General features: G+C 44.6%; 1 protein-coding gene across 1 annotated transcript in view; it reads left to right on the top strand.

The window, feature by feature from the left end:
* The window catches only part of cadm3 (cell adhesion molecule 3), a 553,033-nt gene that overhangs the window by 479,655 nt on the left and 52,730 nt on the right, over positions 1–20,648 (top strand). Inside the window, exons 8-9 of the mRNA XM_061920964.1 lie at positions 11,430–11,600; positions 17,186–17,276. Coding sequence (XP_061776948.1) covers positions 11,430–11,600; positions 17,186–17,276 — 262 coding nt within the window. The remainder of the gene's footprint in view (positions 1–11,429; positions 11,601–17,185; positions 17,277–20,648) is intronic.

Here is a 20,648-nt window from a genome sequence, read left to right as displayed (position 1 = left end):
GCGATGAGGTGGCGACTTGTCCAGGGTGTACCCCGCCTTCCGCCCGATTGTAGCTAAGATAGGCACCAGCGCCTCCCAGGACCCCAAAGGGAATAAGCGGTAGAAAATGGATGGATGGATGTTTTACTCAATATAGGTCATAAAATCTCATCAACAAGCTGCAATATCTTACTTAGATCATTTTTGACCAAAACCCTTAAAACAAGTAAAACAATAACATGACATCTTGAGCGTGGACGCGCAAATCCCGGGATGCCCAAAATGTCCGTAACACACCCAGCCGAGTCCCACAGGGAGGTGGGATGATAGTTGGAAAAGTCGGCAAAAGTCCTAAAAATGTCCAAAATACCTACCCAGGTTCGAGTCCCACAAGTCCCGCTGCCGGCCGGGATGCCCAAAATGTCCAAAACGAGCCCAGCAAAGTCCCACGGAAGGCGGGGAGAAAAGTGAGAAAAGTCGATAAAATGTACAAAAAGTCACACCCGGGTTCCAGTGCACTCCATGTGGGACTCGGACCTAGGTAAGTATTTTGAACATTTTTGGGGACTTTTGTCACTTTTCTCCCCCACTTCCCGTGGGACTTTGCTGCTAGCGTTTTGGACATTTTTTGCATCCTTGGACTTGTGCGACCGGCAGTGAGACTCGTGGGACTGGAACCCGGGGAGATATTTTGGACAAAATTGGGACTTTTGAACATTTTGGCCGCCTTTTCCCCTCTTCTCCCCCGCCTTCCTGTGCTGGGTGTGTTTTGAACATTTGAACAAAAATAGTTTTAAGCATGTTTTACTAACGGCCCTGCGATGAGGTGGCGACTTGTCCAGGGTGTACCCCGCCTTCCGCCCGATTGTAGTTGAGATAGGCACCAGCGCCTCCCAGGACCCCAAAGGGAATAAGCGGTAGAAAATGGATGGATGGATGTTTTACTCAATATAGGTCATAAAATCTCATCAACAAGCTGCAATATCTTACTTAGATCATTTTTGACCAAAACCCTTAAAACAAGTAAAACAATAACATGACATCTTGAGCGTGGACGCGCAAATCCCGGGATGCCCAAAATGTCCGTAACACACCCAGGCGAGTCCCACAGGGAGGGGGGATAATAGTTGGAAAAGTCGGCAAAAGTCCCCAAAAATGTCCAAAATACCTACCCAGGTTCGAGTCCCGCTGCCGGCCGGGATGCCCAAAATGCCCAAAACGCACACAGCAAAGTCCCACGGAAGGCGGGGAGAAAAGTGAGAAAAGTCGATAAAATGTACAAAAAATCACACCCAGGTTCCAGTGCACTCCATGTGGGACTCGGACCTAGGTAAGTATTTTGAACATTTTTGGGGACTTTTGCCGACTTTTGTCACTTTTCTCCCCCACTTCCCGTGGGACTTTGCTGCTAGCGTTTTGGACATTTTTTGCATCCTTGGACTTGTGCGGCCGGCAGTGAGACTCGTGGGACTGGAACCCGGGGAGATATTTTGGACAAAATTGGGACTTTTGAACATTTTGGCCGCCTTTTCCCCTCTTCTCCCCCGCCTTCCTGTGCTGGGTGTGTTTTGAACATTTGGACAAAAATAGTTTTAAGCATGTTTTACTCAATATAGGTCATCAAATCTCAACAACAAGCTATAATATCTTACTGAGATCATTTTGGACCAAAACCCTTAAAACAAGTAAAACACTAACATAACATCTGCTTAGTGAGAAGAATGATATCAGACAGAAAATAAGCAAATATGACCTTTATTTGAGATATTTAATCTTACTTAGATTTCAGTTTTTGCAGTGCAGTTCCTCGCTCCTGCTGAGTGAAGAGGAGTTTGAGTGAAGACAACATTCTAGATAAAGCTTGCTGACATTTGGAGATGCACTTTTGACAACATGCACCGGCTTTGAAGTAAAACCTGCACCCTGCTTGTTGTCTCTAATCAAACCACACTATATTGCCAAAAGTATTTGGAAATATCGTCAAACCACAGAAAACTTTTCCACTTTCCATAAGTCCATCCTAGATGATCTCGGGCCCAGTGAAGCCACCAGCGTTTCTGGATGTTGTTGATAAATGGCTTTCGCTTTGCGAAGTAAAGCTTTAACTTGCACTTACAGATGTAGCGACCAACTGTATTTAGTGACAGTGGTTTTCTGAAGTGTTCCTGAGCCCATGTGGTGATATCCTTTAGAGATTGATGTCGGTTTTTGATACAGTGCAGAAGGTCACGGTCACTCAATGTTGGTTTCCGGCCATGCCGCTTACGTGGAGTGATTTCTCCAGATTCTCTGAACCTTTTGATAATATTATGGACCGTAGATGTTGAAATCCCAAAATTTCTTGCAATTGCACTTTGAGAAACGTTGTTCTTAAACTGTTTGACTATTTGCTCACGCAGTTGTGGACAAAGGGGTGTACCTCACCCTATCCTTTCTTGTGAAAGATTGAGCAATTTTTGGGAAGCTGTTTTTATATCCAATCACGGCACCCACCTGTTCCCAATTAGCCTGCACACCTCTGGAACGTTCCAAATAAGTGTTTGATGAGCATTCCTCCACTTCATCAGAATTTATTGCGTCCTTTCCCAACTTCTTTGTCATGTGTTAATGGCATCAAATTCTAAAGTTAATGATTATTTGCCCCCAAAAATAGTTTATCAGTTTGAACATCAAATATGTTGTCTTTGTAGCATATTCAACTGAATATGGGTTGAAAATTATTTGCAAATCATTGTATTTTGTTTATATTTACAGCTAGCACAATTTCCCAACTCATATGGAAACAGGGTTTGTATAAAATCAAGCTCTTAGGCATGGAGACTGTTTTTGCAAACATTTGTGAAAGAATCTGCCGCTCTGTCATGTTCGGTGGTCTGGATTATGTTTTTGTTATTTTCTGTTCTGAACTCCATTAGCTCCTGTTTGCGCTCCCTTGTTTTGTTTGGTTACCATGCCGACTTATTAGTTTCACCTGCCTCTGGCGTCCGGGACACGCACCTGCTATAATCAAGAGAACATTATTTAAGCCTGTCTTTGCCAGTGAGTCGTCCTGACGTCATTGCTTGTTGTCTTGCGATACCACAGTTCATGTTGCTCGTTCTATGTCCGATTCCAGGTTTTGCTAGTTATTGGTTTCATGCCACAGTTTCATGTTGTGCTAAGCCATAGTTATGTTAGTTGTTTCATGCCACAGTAAGTCTGGTTTGTTCTATGTCCATAGTTGCAGCTAAGTGTTGGCGTCTATGTTTCCTGCGCTAAGTTTTTTGTCCTTTAGCCTCACGTGCGAACGGCACGCTTTCCGTTTGTTTAATTTCCTGTCTTTTGTGATGTGTAGGATTAATTAATCAATAAATATGTTCCTACCTTCATGCCTGGTCCAGAGTAATCCGTTTGCATCCCGGGAGAACAAACGTGGAACAGTAATAGGATGCCACCTGTGCAACAAATCCAGTCGTGAAATGTCCTCGCTTGTAAATATTCCAAAGTCAACTTTATTATAAGAAAAGTGAAGAGTTTGGGAACAACAGCAACTCAGCCACCAAGTGGTAGGCCACGTAAACTGACAGAGAGGGGGTCAGCGGAGGCTGAAGCGCATAGTGCAAAGACTTTCTGCACAGTCAGTTGCTGCAGAGCTCCAAACTTCATGTGACTTTCCAATTAGCCCACGTACAGTACGATTCATTGAGTGGGTTTCCATGGCCGAGCGGCTGAATCTAAGCCAAACATCACCAAGTCCAATGCAAAGCGTCGGATGAAGTGGTGTAAAGCACGTCGCTACTGGACTCTAGAGCAGCGGAGACGCCTTCTTTGGACTGATGAGTCACGCTTTTCCATCCGGCAATCTGATGGACCAGTCTGGGTTTGGATATTGCCAGGAGAACTCCACATTTCGGCCTGCATTGTGCCGAATGTGAAATTTAGTGGAGGAGGAATTATGCTGTGAGGTTTTTTTTTTCAGGAGGTGGGCTTGGCCCCTTAGTTCCGGTGAAGGGAACTTTGAATGCTCCAGGATACCAAAATATTTTTGGACAATTCCATGGGATGGCACTTCAAGTTCATATGTGAGTCAAGGCAGGTGGCCAAATACTTTTGGCAATACAGTGTATGTTTTGAGTTTTTCCTGTCTTCTTTTATTCAAAAACATTTTGATTAAAATTGATCTAACCAGGGCTGTCAACTGATAAAAAGTTTAACCGGGATTAATCACGTTTTGTCCACAGTTCACTCGTGGGTCAATCATAATTAATCGCAGATACACTATATTGCCAAAAGTATTTGGCCACCTGCCTTGACTCACATATGAACTTGAAGTGCCATCCCATTCCTAACCCATAGGGTTCTATATGATGTCGGTCCACCATTTGCAGCTATTACAGCTTCAACTCTTCTGAGAAGGCTGTCCACAAGGTTGCGGCGTGTGTTTATAGGAATATTCCAACCATTCTTCCAAAAGCGCATTGGTGAGGTCACGAGAAAGCCTGGCTCTCAGGCTCCGTTCTAATTCATCCCAAAGGTGTTCTATCGGGTTCAGGTCAGGACTCTGTGCAGGCCAGTCAAGTCCTTCCACGCCAGACTCGGTCATCCATGTCTATATGGACTTTGCTTTGTGCACTGGTGCACAGTCATGTTGGAAGAGAAAGGGGCCCGTGCCAAACTGTTCCCACAAGTTTGGGAGCATGGAATTGTCCAAAATGTTTTGTTATCCTGGAGCATTCAAAGTTCATTTCACTGGAACTAAGGGGTTTGAACCGTTTTTTTTTTAGAGGCGGTATTGTATATGATTCTAATATCGTGGTATACCGTACAACCCCAGTTCAGCACAAAAATCATATTGATTTTTTTTTTTTTTTCAATCAATCAATCAATCAATGTTTACTTATATAGCCCTAAATCACTAGTGTCTCAAAGGGCTGCACAAACCACCACGACATCCTCGGTAGGCCCACATAAGGGCAAGGAAAACTCACACCCAGTGGGACATCGGTGACAATAATGACCCAGTGGGACGTCGGTGACAATAATGACTATGAGAACCTTGGAGAGGAGGAAAGCAATGGATGTCGAGCGGATCTAACATGATACTGTGAAAGTTGAATCCACAATGGATCCAACACAGTCGCGAGAGTCCAGTCCAAAGCGGATCCAACACAGCAGCGAGAGTCCCGTTCACAGCGGAGCCAGCAGGAAACCATCCCAAGCGGAGGCGGATCAGCATCGCAGAGATGTCCCCAGCCGATACACAGGCAAGCAGTACATGGCCACCGGATCGGACCGGACCCCCTCCACAAGGGAGAGTGGGACATAGAAGAAAAAGAAAAGAAACGGCAGATCAACTGGTCTAAAAAGGGAGTCTATTTAAAGGCTAGAGTATACAAATGAGTTTTAAGGTGAGACTTAAATGCTTCTACTGAGGTGGCATCTCGAACTGTTACCGGGAGGGCATTCCAGAGTACTGGAGCCCGAACGGAAAACGTGATAAACTGTATTAAGATGCAACTTTTACCCACTTTTGGCAAAACAAAATGCTGGCCTCTTTTCTAATTATATCAGAGGCGCTTGTTGGCATGTCCTCACAAACTTATGGTCAATCACATCTTCGCAAATTAACGGAATCAGCTGAAAAATCTCAATTTCTAATCTGACCGACCGGTTTAGCTCAGACGGTTGAGTGGTCGTGCCAGCAACTTGAGGGTTGCAGGTTCGATTCCCGCTTCCGCCATCCTAGTCACTGCCGTTGTGTCCTCGGGCAAGACACTTTACCCACCTGCTCCCAGTGCCACCCGCACTGGTTTGAATGTAACTTAGATATTGGGTTTCACTATGTAAAGCGCTTTGAGTCACTAGAGAAAAAAGCGCTATATAAATATAATTCACTTCACTTCACTAATCAATACCGCGTGGCGGCGGTGAAAAGGGACGTCCGGTTGTCCTGACAGTGGTTAGTTGGCAGCAGCGCTAATTGTTTGTGCGATAGCGCACACACCTGCAGTTTTTACGAGAGCAATTTTTACCTTTTACTGTTATTTGTTTTTGCACTGCTGCATGAGTCAGCACTGAGGGGCTCGGGGGGGTGGGAGGGGGGGGGGCATTGTTAGGCAAGCGGTATACGTGGCAGACGTGATGGATCGGGGGACAAAACACCCGGGGGGGGGCGCGAGGTAGCTGCGCACCAAACACATTTTTCATTTAGCTGGAACAAACGGGCGTCGCTTTTTGTTTGTGGAACGTTCTAATTAAAGCAGGCCTGGGCAATTATTTTACTCGGGGGGCCAGATTTAGATAAAAAAGTGTGTCTGGGAGCCGGTGTATCTATTTTTAGGAACATTAATACAAAACCTCACAAAATAATAATTAACTTAAAATGTTATGGCTGCAACACGTGCCAAAGTAGTTGGGAAAGGGCATGTTCACCGCTGTGTTACATCACCTTTTCTTTTAACAACACTCAATGAACGTTTGGGAACTGAAGAAACTAATTGTTGATGCTTTGAAAGTGGAATTCTTTCCCATTCTTGTTTTATGTAGAGCAGGGGTGTCAAACTCAAATACAGAGTGGGCCAAAATTTAAAACCGAACAAAGCCGCGGGCCGAGGTTGAACAAATTAACCTTTTAATAGGGACCCAAACAAGTTTTGCATTGAATCTTGAACAAGCAAAGCTTACAGTATATAACTTTATAGTGACATGCAAAATCGAGTTTCAAATAATAATAATAATTCAAAAATATCAATGGCATATCAAATAAAATTTAAATAAAAATGGAATGCCTCTTTTTGGCGTCGAGGTTAAAATGGACGGGGTTTGGTGATAGCGGGGGGTGCATATTGTAGCGTCCCGGAAGAGTTAGTGCTGCAAGGGTTTATGGGTATTTGTTCTGTTGTGTTTATGTTGTGTTACGGTGCGGATGTTCTCTCGAAATGTGTCAATCTTGTTTGGTGTGGGTTCACAGTGAACTGAATTATATTTTTTTATTTATATATCGCTTTTCTCTAGTGACTCAAAGCGCGTTACATAGTGAAACCCAATATCTAAGTTACATTTAAACCAGTGTGGGTGGCACTGGGAGCAGGTGGGTAAAGTGTCTTGCCCAAGGACACAACGGCAGTGACTAGGATGGCGGAAGCGGGAATCGAACCTGCAACCCTCAAGTTGCTGGCACGGCCACTCTACCAACTGAGCTATACCGCCCCACATGCGACGCATATTTGTAACAGTGTTAAAGTTGTTTATACGGCCACCCTCAGTGTGACCTGTATGGCTGTTGACCAAGTATGCATTGCATTCACTTGTGTGTGTGTATAAGCCGCATATATTATGTGACTGCGCCGGCACGCTGTTTGTATGGAAGAAAAGCGGACGTGGCGACAGGTTGTAGAGAACGCCAAAGGCAATGCTTTTAAGGCCCACCCCCAATATTGTTGTTGCCCGGGATGAAATTTGGGAGGGGCACTGAACTTTGGGAGTCTTCCGGGAAAATCGAGAGGGTTGGCAAGTATCAATCAATCAATCAATGTTTATTTATATAGCCCCAAATCACAAATGTCTCAAAGGACTGCACAAATCATTACGACTACAACATCCTCGGAAGAACCCACAAAAGGGCAAGGAAAACTCACACCCAGTGGGCAGGGAGAATTCACATTCAGTGGGACGCCAGTGACAATGCTGACTATGAGAAACCTTGGAGAGGACCTCAGATGTGGGCAACCCCCCCCCCCTCTAGGGGACCGAAAGCAATGGATGTCGAGCGGGTCTAACATGATACTGTGAAAGTTCAATCCATAGTGGCTCCAAGACAGCAGTGAGAGTCCCGTCCACAGGAAACCATCTCAAGCGGATCAGCAGCGTAAAGATATCCCCAACCGATACAGGCGAGCGGTCCATCCTGGGTCCCGACGAGCGGTCCATCCTGGGTCTCGACTCTGGACAGTCAGTACTTCATCCATGGTCATCGGACCGGACCCCCTCCACAAGGGAGGGGGGGACATAGGAGAAAGAAAAGAAGCGGCAGATCAACTGGTCTAAAAAGGAGGTCTATTTAAAGGCTAGAGTATACAGATGAGTTTTAAGATGAGACTTAAATGCTTCTACTGAGGTAGCATCTCGAACTGTTACCGGGAGGGCATTCCAGAGTACTGGAGCCCGAACGTAAGAGTATTAGCGGTGAATGCGGTGTTACAGCGGCGGGCCAGCTCTAATGTTAATTTGATATTGCCTCAAGGGCCAAATTAAATTACACGGCGGGCCAAATTTGGCCCGCGGGCCAGAGTTTGACACCCATGATGTAGAGCTTCAGTCGTTCAACAGTCCGGGGTTTCCGCTGTCGTATTTTACGCTTCATAATGCGCCACACATTTTCCATGGGAGACAGGTCTGGACTGCAGGCGGGCCAGGAATGTACTCAATCAATCAATCAATCAATGTTTACTTATATAGCCCTAAATCACTAGTGTCTCAAAGGGCTGCACAAACCACCACGACATCCTCGGTAGGAAAACTCACACCCAGTGGGACGTCGGTGACAATGATGACTATGAGAACCTTACTCGCACTCTTTTTTTTTATAAAGCCACGCTGTTGTAACACGTGCTGAATGTGGCTTGACATTGTCTTGCTGAAATAAGCAGGGGCGTCCATGAAAAAGACGGCGCTTAGATGGCAGCATATGTTGTTCCAAAACCTGTATGTACCTTTCAGCATTAATGGTGCCTTCATGGACGTGTAAGTTACCCATGCCTTGGGTACTAATGCACCCCCATACCATCACAGATGCTGGCTTTTCAACTTTGCGTCGATAACAGTCTGGATCAGTGGTCCCCAACCTTTTTGTATCCGCTTAATAATTTGGCCTGCGGGGGGGGGGGGTCCTTTTTTTTTCTTTTCTTTTTTTTTTCTTCTTTGTCACGAAAAAGGGATGTTTTTGTCATGAAAAAGGGAGTTTTTTGTGGTTGGTGCACTATTTGTAAGTGTATATTGTGTTTTTTTGGTGATTTAATTAAAAAAAAAAAATTGTTTTTTTTTTTTTTTTAATAAATTATTTTTCTGCAGCACGGTGCTTGGGGACCACTGGTCTAGATGGTTCGCTTCCTCTTTGGTCTGGTTGACACAATGTTGAATATTTCCAAAAACAATTTGAAATGTGGACTCGTCAGTGTCACGTGGGGGTCGCATTTTAATGCGGGATCGTTCCTCCAACGCAAACATAGACACTCCGGACAACAACTAAAAGGTAAGAATGATTTAATAACAAAACACTGGTACAAAAACCGACGAAAAGAAACGCCTGGCGAAAGCACAGAAGCTAATGCTAACACTAGCACAGGATCAGGTAACAAGAAATCTAGAATTACCAACGAAACAGTTGCATACCGCAAACAAGGGACCAAGACCGACTGACGGGACAAGGCAGGCTTAAATAAGGAAGTAATTAACAAAAACAGGTGTGCGTCTGGAACCCTCAGCAGGTGAAATTAATATGTTGCCATGGTGACCAAACTGACTCACAAAAAGGTACACAAACAACAAAGGGAGTCCAAACTAACAGAAAATAACTAAACTAAACATGATCCAGACTACGGATCATGACAGTCAGACCATAGAACACTTTTCCACTTTGCATCAGTCCATCTTAGATGAGAGAAGCTGCCGGCATTTCTGGATGTTGTTGATAAATGGCTTTCGCTTCGCTTATTAGAGCCTTAACTTGCACTTACATATTTAGCGACGAACTGTATTTAGTGACAGTGGTTTTCTGAAGTGTTCCTGAGCCCATGTGGTGATATCCTTTAGAGATTGATGTCGGTTTTTGATACAGTGCCGTCAGAGGGATCAAAGGTCACGGTCATTCAATGTTGGTTTCCGGCCATGCCGCTTACGTGGAGTGATTTCTCCAGCTTCTCTGAACCTTTTGATGATATTATGGAGCGTAGATGTTGAAATCTAAATTTCTTGCAATTGCACTTTGAGAAACGTTGTTCTTAAACTGTTTGACTATTTGCTCACGCAGTTGTGGACAAAGGGGTGTACCTCGCCCCATCCTCATACAATGTGGGAAAAGTGTTCTGTGGTCTGACGAGTCCACATTACAAATTTTTGGGGGAAACTGTGTCCTCCTGAACAGGACCATCCGGATTGTTATAGGTGCAAAGTTGAAAAGCCAGCATGTGTGATGGTATGGAGGTGCATTAGTACCCAAGGCATAGATAACTTACACATCTGTGAAGGCACCATTAATGCTGAAAGGTACATACAGGTTTTGGAGCAACATATGCTGCCATCCAAGCAACGTTATCATGGACGCCCCTGCTTATTTCAACAGGAAAATGCCAAGTCACGTGTTACAACAGCCTGGCTTCATAGTAAAAGAGTGCGGTAGACTGGCCTGCCTTTAGTCCAGACCTGTCTCCCGTGTGGCGCACTATGAAGCCTGAAATACGACAACGGAGACCCCTTTCTTGTGAAAGACTGAACATGTCACGCGTTTTGCGCACTTGTTGCGCGGAGTTGCCACTTCGTGGATGCACACACTACCAGTCAGCAGGATTGCAGGTAAGAATACGTTTAATATAATAAAACAAAAGAACACTGGTGCAAAAAAGGGGAAAAACAAAGCGCGTGCCAATGCACGGAAAGCTAATGCTAAAAACGTAGCAGGAAACAGAAAACATTAAACGACGTGCCACACGCACGTGAAGCTAAGGTGGAACTTAGCACAAAATAATCGAGGGCACAAGGATACAAAACGTGACGTGTTGCGAAAAGCAAGTAATGGACCGAGGACGAACTAAGGAACCAGGTGGGCTTAAATACACAAATAATTATTAGAAACAGGTGTGTGACAGGAGCCCGTGAGGAGGAACACAATACGTTGCCATGGTGACTAACACAAACAAGGAGGTGCTCAAACAAGGATCGGCAGAGTCCAGAAACAAAACATGAACAAAGACATAAATAGGGCAAAACCATTAACGATCCGAGTCACGGATCGTGACAGAACATTTTTTGGGAAGCTGTTTTTATACCCAATCATGGCACCCACCTGTTCCCAATTAGCCTGCACACCAGTGGGATGTTTCAAATAAGTGTTTGATGAGCATTCCTCGACTTAATCAGCATTTATTGCCACTTTTCCTAACTTCTTTATCACGTCTTGCTGATATGAAATTCTAAAGTTAATGATTATTTGCACAAAAAAAAATATTTATCAGTTTGAACATCAAATATGTTGTCTTTGTAGCATATTCAACTGAATATGGGTTGAAAATGATTTGCACATCATTGTATTCCGTTTATATTTAAATCTAACACAATTTCCCAACTCATATAGAAACGGGGTTTGTATTTGGAAATGTCTGGCGGGTCTTAATTTGCCCAGGTCTGAATCAGAGCATGTTGTTTGTTGTGGCGTGCTTATTCGTCGCCTCACCCCTCCGACGCCCTTCCACCTCCAGGCCGCCCGGACGTGGTGGAGTCGGTGCTGGATGAGCCCACCTACAACGTGAGCAGCGAGCTGACGCTGGAGGTGAGCCGCGCCAACGACAACCAGGTCATCACCTGCGCCGTCGACCATCCCTCGCTGGCGCCGGGAGACAAACGCAGCGAGCACACCCTGAGGGTCTTGTGTGAGTCATTTTAGGAACTCTTTTTCAATTTTGATTTGTGCACCAGTGCTTTAGCTCCGCTAACAGTAATAATAACACACTCTTTATCTATAAGGCGGGTAAGAAGAGCGGCATGCTGCAAAAACTGAAATCTAAGTAAGATTAAATATCTCAGGCTTCACGGTGGCAGAGGGGTTAGTGCGTCTGCCTCACAATACGAAGGTCCTGCAGTCCTGGGTTCAAATCCAGGCTCGGGATCTTTCTGTGTGGAGTTTGCATGTTCTCCCCGTGAATGCGTGGGTTCCCTCCAGATACTCTGTCTTCCTCTCACCTCCAAAACCTTCACCTGGGGATAGGTTGATTGGCAACACTAAATTGGCCCTAGTGTGTGAATGTTGTCTGTCTATCTGTGTTGGCCCTGCGATGAGGTGGCGACTTGTCCAGGGTGTACCCCGCCTTCCGCCCGATTGTAGCTGAGATAGGCGCCAGCGCCCCCCGCGACCCCGAAAGGGAATAAGCGGTAGAAAATGGATGGATGGATGGATTAAATATCTCAAATAAGGGTGATATTTGTTTATTTTCTGTCTGATAAGATCATTTTTCTCACTAAGCAGAATTTATGTTAGTGTTTTACTTGTTTTAAGTTTGTTGGTCCTAAATGATCTCAGTAAGATATGACAGCTTGTTGCTGAGATCTGATGACCTATTGTGCGTAAAACATGCTTGAAACTAGAATATCAACTGTTGTAAAGCTGTGTCATCAACACTCAAGTATAAAACTACTTTTTTAAAGTAACAATTTCTTATTTCAGGCATGAAAAAAAAAAAATCATGACTTTGACACAAGTGTGTCTCATAATTAAAACAGATAACAGTCAAATGGACTTTGCTGTTTTATTTTCAATGAAACAATAGAGAAGACGTACTCATGTAGAAATACATTTTGCACAGTACGGTAAACTGAAAGTTAATTTTTAAACATTTAAAATGTGACATTTTTAACAATTTTGAACAGAAATAGTTCATCCACATTCGGATGAATTCTGTATGTATATATTAGATTAGATGGATTAGATAGTACTTTATTTATTCCGTCAGGAGAGTTCCTTCAGGAAAATTACAATTTTCAGCACAATCCCATTCAAGATCAGACAAACACTACAGGGAGACAGAACAGGATCGCTGACGGGTCTGCCGGCTTCCAGCGCCCCTTACAAAAAAAGATGACATACAGGTAAACAAGGGGGGTGGGAGGGGGGGGGAAGAAAAAAAATAGAAGATTAAAATAAAATTAAAAAATCGGTCTTAGCCTAGGCCCTGGAGTGGGGGTGCAGACTGAGGCAAGGGAAAAAAAATAATAATAATAATAAAAATTTAAAAAAAAAAAAAAATATATATATATATATATGTCTTGATTGGATTATCCAGAGAATAGTGCTCGATACCGTGGTAGAGCGCAATATGTAGGTGTGGGAAAAAATCACAAGACTACTTCATCTCTACAGATCTGTTTCATGAGGGGTTCCCTCAATCATCAGGAGATTTATATGTATATATATGTATATATATATATACAGTGGGGCAGCATTCTTCTTATAGTCTCCATTATTAATCGAACAAATTGCAAAAGATTCAGCAACACAGATGTCCAAATTACTGTGTAATTATGCGATGAAATAGAAGACTTTTAGCCGTAAGTGGTGCTGGGGCTAATATGTCCGCTACAACCCGAGATGTCACAAACACGCGTCAACATTCTGCGACGTTTTCAACAAGAAATTCCGAGGGAAATTTCAATTGCAATTTAGTAAACTAAAAAGGCCGTATTGGCATGTGTTGCAATGTTAATATTTCATCATTGATATATAAACTATCAGACTGCGTGGTGGGTAGTAGTGGGTTTCAGTAGGCCTTTAAAGTACCAATGATTGTCACACACTCTCGGTGTGGTTAAATTTGGCCTCTGCATTTCAACCACCCCTTGTTCACCCCCCTGGGAGGTGAGGGGGAGCAGTGGGCAGCAGCGGTGTCGCGCCCTGGGAACCATTTTGGGCAATTAGTGCATTGCAGACAGTTAATAATAAACAGGTGAGTGTTTTTTTATACCTGCCATTGTCCTTTGACAATGTGTACTTGATCAAACCTTTTTGATCTTTTCACACAGTAAAATTATACAAATGTGTCTTTTTTCTGCCGATATGGTATCGTATTAATGTCAGTATCAGCCAATGCTCAGGGCTCAAGTATGTCTTTGTTGATCGAATCCTTAAGAAATCAAACACGGTCTAAATTGATGTGCGGACATGCCATGAACTGATTACCATTTAGTGGTCAATTGTACGGAATATGTACCGTACTGTCCAATCTACTAATAAAAGTTTCGATCAATCAATCAATCCTTTTAAGCAGATGTTTTCAACCGAATGAGTGCAATAATTTGTTCTCTTAGTGCATGCACAGTGGGGCAAAAAACGTATTTAGTCAGCCACCGATTGTGCAAGTTCTCCCACTTAAAATGATGACAGAGGTCTGTAATGTTCATCATAGGTACACTTCAACTGTGAGAGACAGAATGTGGAAAAAAAAATCCAGGAATTCACATTGTAGGAATTTTAAAGAATTTATTTGTAAATTATGGTGGAAAATAAGTATTTGGTCAACCATTCAAAGCTCTCACTGATGGAAGGAGGTTTTGGCTCAAAATCTCACGATACATGGCCCCATTCATTCTTTCCTTAACACGGATAAATCGTCCTGTCCCCTTAGCAGAAAAACAGCCCCAAAGCATGATGTTTCCACCCCCATGCTTCACAGTAGGTATGGTGTTCTTGGGATGCAACTCAGTATTCTTCCTCCTCCAAACACGACAAGTTGAGTTTATGCCAAAAAGTTCTATTTTGGTTTCATCCGACCACATGACATTCTCCCAATCCTCTGCTGTATCATCCATGTATCCATTTTGGTATAAACTCAACTCGTCGTGTTTGGAGGAAGAAGAATACTGAGTTGCATCCCAAGAACACCACACCTACTGTGAAGCATGGGGGTGGAAACATCATGCTTTAGGGCTGTTTTTCTGCTAAGGGGACAGGACGATTGATCCGTGTTAAGGAAAGAATGAATGGGGCCATGTATCGTGAGATTTGGAGCCAAAACCTCCTTCCATCAGTGAGAGCTTTGAATGGTTGACCAAATACTTATTTTCCACCATAATTTACAAATTCTTTAAAGTTCCTACATTGTGAATTCCTGGATTTTTTATTTTATTTTTTATTTATTTGTAAATTATGTTGGAAAGTAAATATTTGGTCAACCATTCAAAGCTCTCACTGATGGAAGGAGGTTTTGGCTCAAAATCTCACGATACATGGCCCCATTCATTCTTTCCTTAACACGGATCAATCGTCCTGTCCCCTTAGCAGAAAAACAGCCCCAAAGCATGATGTTTCCACCCCCATGCTTCACAGTAGGTGTGGTGTTCTTGGGATGCAACACAGTATTCTTCCTCCTCCAAACACGACAAGTTGAGTTTATACCAAAATGTTCTATTTTGGTTTCATCTGACCACATGACATTCTCCCAATCCTCTGCTGTATCATCCATGTATCCATTTTGGTATAAACTCAACTTGTCATGTTTGGAGGAAGAAGAATCCTGAGTTGCATCCCAAGAACACCATACCTACTGTGAAGCATGGGGGTGGAAACATAATGCTTTGGGGCTGTTTTTCTGCTAAGGGGACAGGACGATTGATTCGTGTTAAGGAAAGAATGAATGGGGCCATGTATCGTGAGATTTTGAGCCAAAACCTTCTTCCTTCAGTGAGAGCTTTGAATGGTTGACCAAATACTCATTTTCCACCATAATATACAAATTCTTTAAAATTCCTACAATGTGAATTCCTGGATTTTTTTCCCCACATTCTGTCTCTCACAGTTGAAGTGTACCTATCAATCAATCAATCACTGTTTACTTATATAGCCCTAAATCACTAGTGTCTCAAAGGGCTGCACAAACCACCACGACATCCTCGGTAGGCCCACATAAGGGCAAGGAAAACTCACACCCAGTGGGACGTCGGTGACAATAATGACTATGAGAACCTTGGAGAGGAGGAAAGCAATGGATGTGGAGCGGGTCTAACATGATACTGTGAAAGTTCAATCCATAATGGATCCAACACAGTCGCGAGAGTCCAGTCCAAAGCGGATCCAACACAGCAGCGAGAGTCCCGTTCACAGCGGAGCCAGCAGGAAACCATCCCAAGCGGAGGCGGATCAGCATCGCAGAGATGTCCCCAGCCGATACACAGGCAAGCAGTACATGGCCACCGGATCGGACCGGACCCCCTCCACAAGGGAGAGTGGGACATAGAAGAAAAAGAAAAGAAACGGCAGATCAACTGGTCTAAAAAGGGTGTCTATTTAAAGGCTAGAGTATACAAATGAGTTTTAAGGTGAGACTTAAATGCTTCTACTGAGGTAGCATCTCGAACTGTTACCGGGAGGGCATTCCAGAGTACTGGAGCCTGTACTGGCTCACCTGCACTGGCTTCCTGTGCACTTGAGATGTGACTTTAAGGTTTTACTACTTACGTATAAAATACTACACGGTCTAGCTCCATCCTATCTTGCCGATTGTATTGTACCATATGTCCCGGCAAGAAATCTGCGTTCAAAGGACTCCGGCTTGTTAGTGATTCCCAAAGCCCAAAAAAAGTCTGCGGGCTATAGAGCGTTTTGAAAATTACAGACCTCTGTCATCATTTTAAGTGGGAGAACTTGCACAATCGGTGGCTGACTAAATACTTTTTTGCCCCACTGTGTATATATATATATATATATAAATATATATATATATATATATATATATATACTCCTTGCGCACTAATTGACTGAAAGAGCACGCACTTGGCGCGATGATGTCATGTTATCGATGGGAAAATGCATTTTTAGACAATATGATTTGCCTGAGCAACTGATACACTCCTAGAGTAACAAGCAGTTGCCTCAAAGCCTTTCCTTTAAGAACCATAACATAGTTGTTAGTATAAGTCTGCTGGTTTCAAGAAATGCGATGCCGGTTGCATATCATTATGTCAAGATAATGGCACTCGCATTAACTTAATTTAAGAATATTTTTCAACATATTGAGAAAAAAGGTCTCTTTTTTTTTTTTCTATCAAAAAAAGTGCACTTATGAGCGACAATATACTTATTTTAAGGTGTTTTGGGGTTCATTGAGGTTAGCTAATTTTGCTTGTTTTGGAAATTCTTGACAAGCTAAATGTTCTTGTTCTATTGGCAGATAATTTTGCTTAGTTCAAATAAAAATACCCCTCATTTTTGTATTATTTTTTTCTTGTTTTTGAAAACACTGACTTTTTGCAGTGCAGTGCCCAAGTCCCACGCTGCCCCCTAGTGGCCCGCCCCAGTACTGCTTGTTGTGTAAGGCGCTTATGTCATGGCGCGAGACGGCGGGGTGGCAGGGTGCAGATAGTAGTAGATGCAGATACGGATGAATGAGAGCATCTTTGCCGCGCTCGCGGATTTCAGTGCTGCGTTATGTAACGCGCTGTGTGTGTTTGTGTGTGTTTTCGCTTGCAGATTCCCCGAACGTTCAGATCCTGCCTGAGAGCGATCTGCCTCGTGAGGGGGAGAAGTTTCTTCTCCAGTGTTTGGGCAACAGCAACCCTGAGTAAGATGCGCCATGCATGCCGCCGGCACACACACACACACACACACACACACTAACACACACACACGCATGTTGTAAATGATTCATACACAAGTCTAGACACTGAATGCTCCTCTACGCACACGCGGTCCACTTACAAATCTCGAGCCGCGGTTGCGTCACGTTAACGGCAACGGTCCGACCTGAGGACACGGGTGTCGGGGCGGGTACGGGGAAAGGGTTCCAGGAGCATTGTTTCCCGGCATTGTTTGTAAACATTTTTTAAGGAAAAACTCTCAACCCAGTGGGATGTCAATGTGAATGAGTATGAGAAACCTTGGAGAGTACCGTATATGTGGGAGACCCCAGCCTCTAGGGGAGACCGGATGCAATGGACGTTGAGTGGGTCTAACATAATATTGCGAAAGTCCAGTCCATAGTGGATCTAACACAGTAGTGAGACTCCAGTCCATAAAAAACTCAACCCAACGGGCTACAATGAGAAACCTTGGAGGGGACCGGAGATGTGAGTGACCCCCGCCTCTAGGGGAGACCGGATGCAATGGACGTTGAGTGGGTCTAGCATAATATTGTGAAAGTCCAGTCCATAGTGGATTGAACACAAAAAGTGAGACTCCAGTCCATAAAAAACTAAACCCAACGGGCTACAATGAGAAACCTTGGAGGGGACCATATATGTGAGTGACCCCCGCCTATAGGGGAGACCGGATGCAATGGACGTCGAGTGGGTCTAACATAATATTGCGAAAGTCCAGTCCATAGTGGATCTAACACAGTAGTGAGACTCCAGTCCATAAAAAACTCAACCCAACGGGCTACAATGAGAAACCTTGGAGGGGACCAGAGATGTGAGTGACCCCCTCCTATAGGGGGGACCGGATGCAATGGACGTCGAGTGGGTCTAACATAATATTGCGAAAGTCCAGTCCATAGTGGATCTAACACAGTAGTGAGACTCCAGTCCATAAAAAACTCAACCCAACGGGCTACAAGGAGAAACCTTGGAGGGGACCATAGATGTGAGTGACCCCCTCCTATAGGGGAGACCGGATGCAATGGACGTCGAGTGGGTCTAACATAATATTGCGAAAGTCCAGTCCATAGTGGATTGAACACAAAAGTGAGACTCCAGTCCATAAAAAACTAAACCCAACGGGCTACAATGAGAAACCTTGGAGGGGACCAGAGATGTGAGTGACCCCTGCCTCTAGGGGAGACCGGATACAATGGACGTCAAGTGGGTCTAACATAATATTGTGAAAGTCCAGTCCATAGTGGATCTAACACAGTAGTGAGACTCCAGTCCATAAAAAACTCAACCCAACGGGCTACAGTGAGAAACCTTAGAGGGGACCGCAGATGTGGGAGACCGGATACAATGGACGTCGAGTGGGTCTAACATAATATTGTGAAAGTCTAGTCCATAGTGGATCGAACACAATAGTGAGACTCCAGTCCACAAAAAATTCAACCCAACAGGCTACAATGAGAAACCTTGGAGGGGACCGGAGATGTGAGTGACCCCCGCCTCTAGGGGTGACCGGATGCAAAGGACGTCGAGTGGGTCTACCATAATATTGTGAAAGTCCAGTCCTTAGTGGATTGAACACAAAAGTGAGACTCCAGTCCATACAAAACTCAACCCAACAGGCTACAGTGAGAAACCTTGGAGGGGACCGGAGATGTGAGTGACCCCCGCCTCTAGGGGTGACCGGATGCAAAGGACGTCGAGTGGGTCTACCATAATATTGTGAAAGTCCAGTCCTTAGTGGATTGAACACAAAAGTGAGACTCCAGTCCATACAAAACTCAACCCAACAGGCTACAGTGAGAAACCTTGGAGGGGACCAGAGATGTGAGTGACCCGGGGGTCACTCACATCTCTGGAGACCGGATGCAATGGACGTCGAGTGGGTCTAACATAATATTGTGAAAGTCCAGTCCTTAGTGGATTGAACACAAAAGTGAGACTCCAGTCCATACAAAACTCAACCCAACGGGCTACAGTGAGAAACCTTGGGGGGGACCAGAGATGTGAGTGACCCCTGCCTCTAGGGGAGACCGGATGCAATGGACGTCGAGTGGGTCTCACATAATATTGTGGAAGTCCAGTCCATAGTGGATCTAACACAATAGTGAGACTCCAGTCCATAAAAAAACTCAACCCAACGGGCTACAATGAGAAACCTTGGAGGGGACCGCAGATGTGGGAGACCCCCGCCTCTAGGGGAGACCGGATGCAATGGACGTCGAGTGGGTCTCACATAATATTGTGTAAGTCCAGTCCATAGTGGATCGAACACAATAGTGAGACTCCAGTCCATAAAAAACTCGACCCGACGGGCTACAATGAGAAACCTTGGAGGGGACCGGAGATGTGAGTGACCCCCGCCTCTAGGGGGGACCGGATGCAATGGACGTCGAGTGGGTCTAACATAATATTGCGAAAGTCCAGTCCATAGTGGATCTAACACAGTAGTGAGACTCCAGTCCATAAAAAACTTAACCCAACGGGCTACAATGAGAAACCTTGGAGGGGACCGCAAATGTGGGAGACCGGATACAATGGACGTCGAGTGGGTCTAGCATAATATTGTGAAAGTCCAGTCCATTGTGGATCGAATAGTGAGACTCCAGTCCATAAAAAACTCAACCCAACAGGCTACAATGAGAAACCTTGGAGGGGACCGGAGATGTGAGTGACCCCCGCCTCTAGGGGAGACCGGATGCAATGGACGTCGAGTGGGTCTCACATAATATTGTGAAAGTCCAGTCCATAGTGGATGGAACTCAATAGTGAGACTCCAGTCCATAAAAAACTCGACCCGACGGGCTACAATGAGAAACCTTGGAGGGGACCGGAGATGTGAGTGACCCCCGCCTCTAGGGGGGACCGGATGCAATGGACGTCGAGTGGGTCTAACATAATATTGCGAAAGTCCAGTCCATTGTGGATCGAATAGTGAGACTCCAGTCCATAAAAAACTCAACCCAACAGGCTACAATGAGAAACCTTGGAGGGGACCGGAGATGTGAGTGACCCCCGCCTCTAGGGGAGACCGGATGCAATGGACGTCGAGTGGGTCTCACATAATATTGTGAAAGTCCAGTCCATAGTGGATGGAACTCAATAGTGAGACTCCAGTCCATAAAAAACTCGACCCGACGGGCTACAATGAGAAACCTTGGAGGGGACCGGAGATGTGAGTGACCCCCGCCTCTAGGGGGGACCGGATGCAATGGACGTCGAGTGGGTCTAACATAATATTGCGAAAGTCCAGTCCATAGTGGATCTAACACAGTAGTGAGACTCCAGTCCATAAAAAACTCAACCCAACGGGCTACAATGAGAAACCTTGGAGGGGACCGCAG

This window comes from Nerophis ophidion, linkage group LG14 (assembly GCF_033978795.1).
Source record: "Nerophis ophidion isolate RoL-2023_Sa linkage group LG14, RoL_Noph_v1.0, whole genome shotgun sequence".
Taxonomy (NCBI): domain Eukaryota; kingdom Metazoa; phylum Chordata; class Actinopteri; order Syngnathiformes; family Syngnathidae; genus Nerophis; species Nerophis ophidion.
This window is presented reverse-complemented; position numbering and strand designations above follow the sequence as displayed.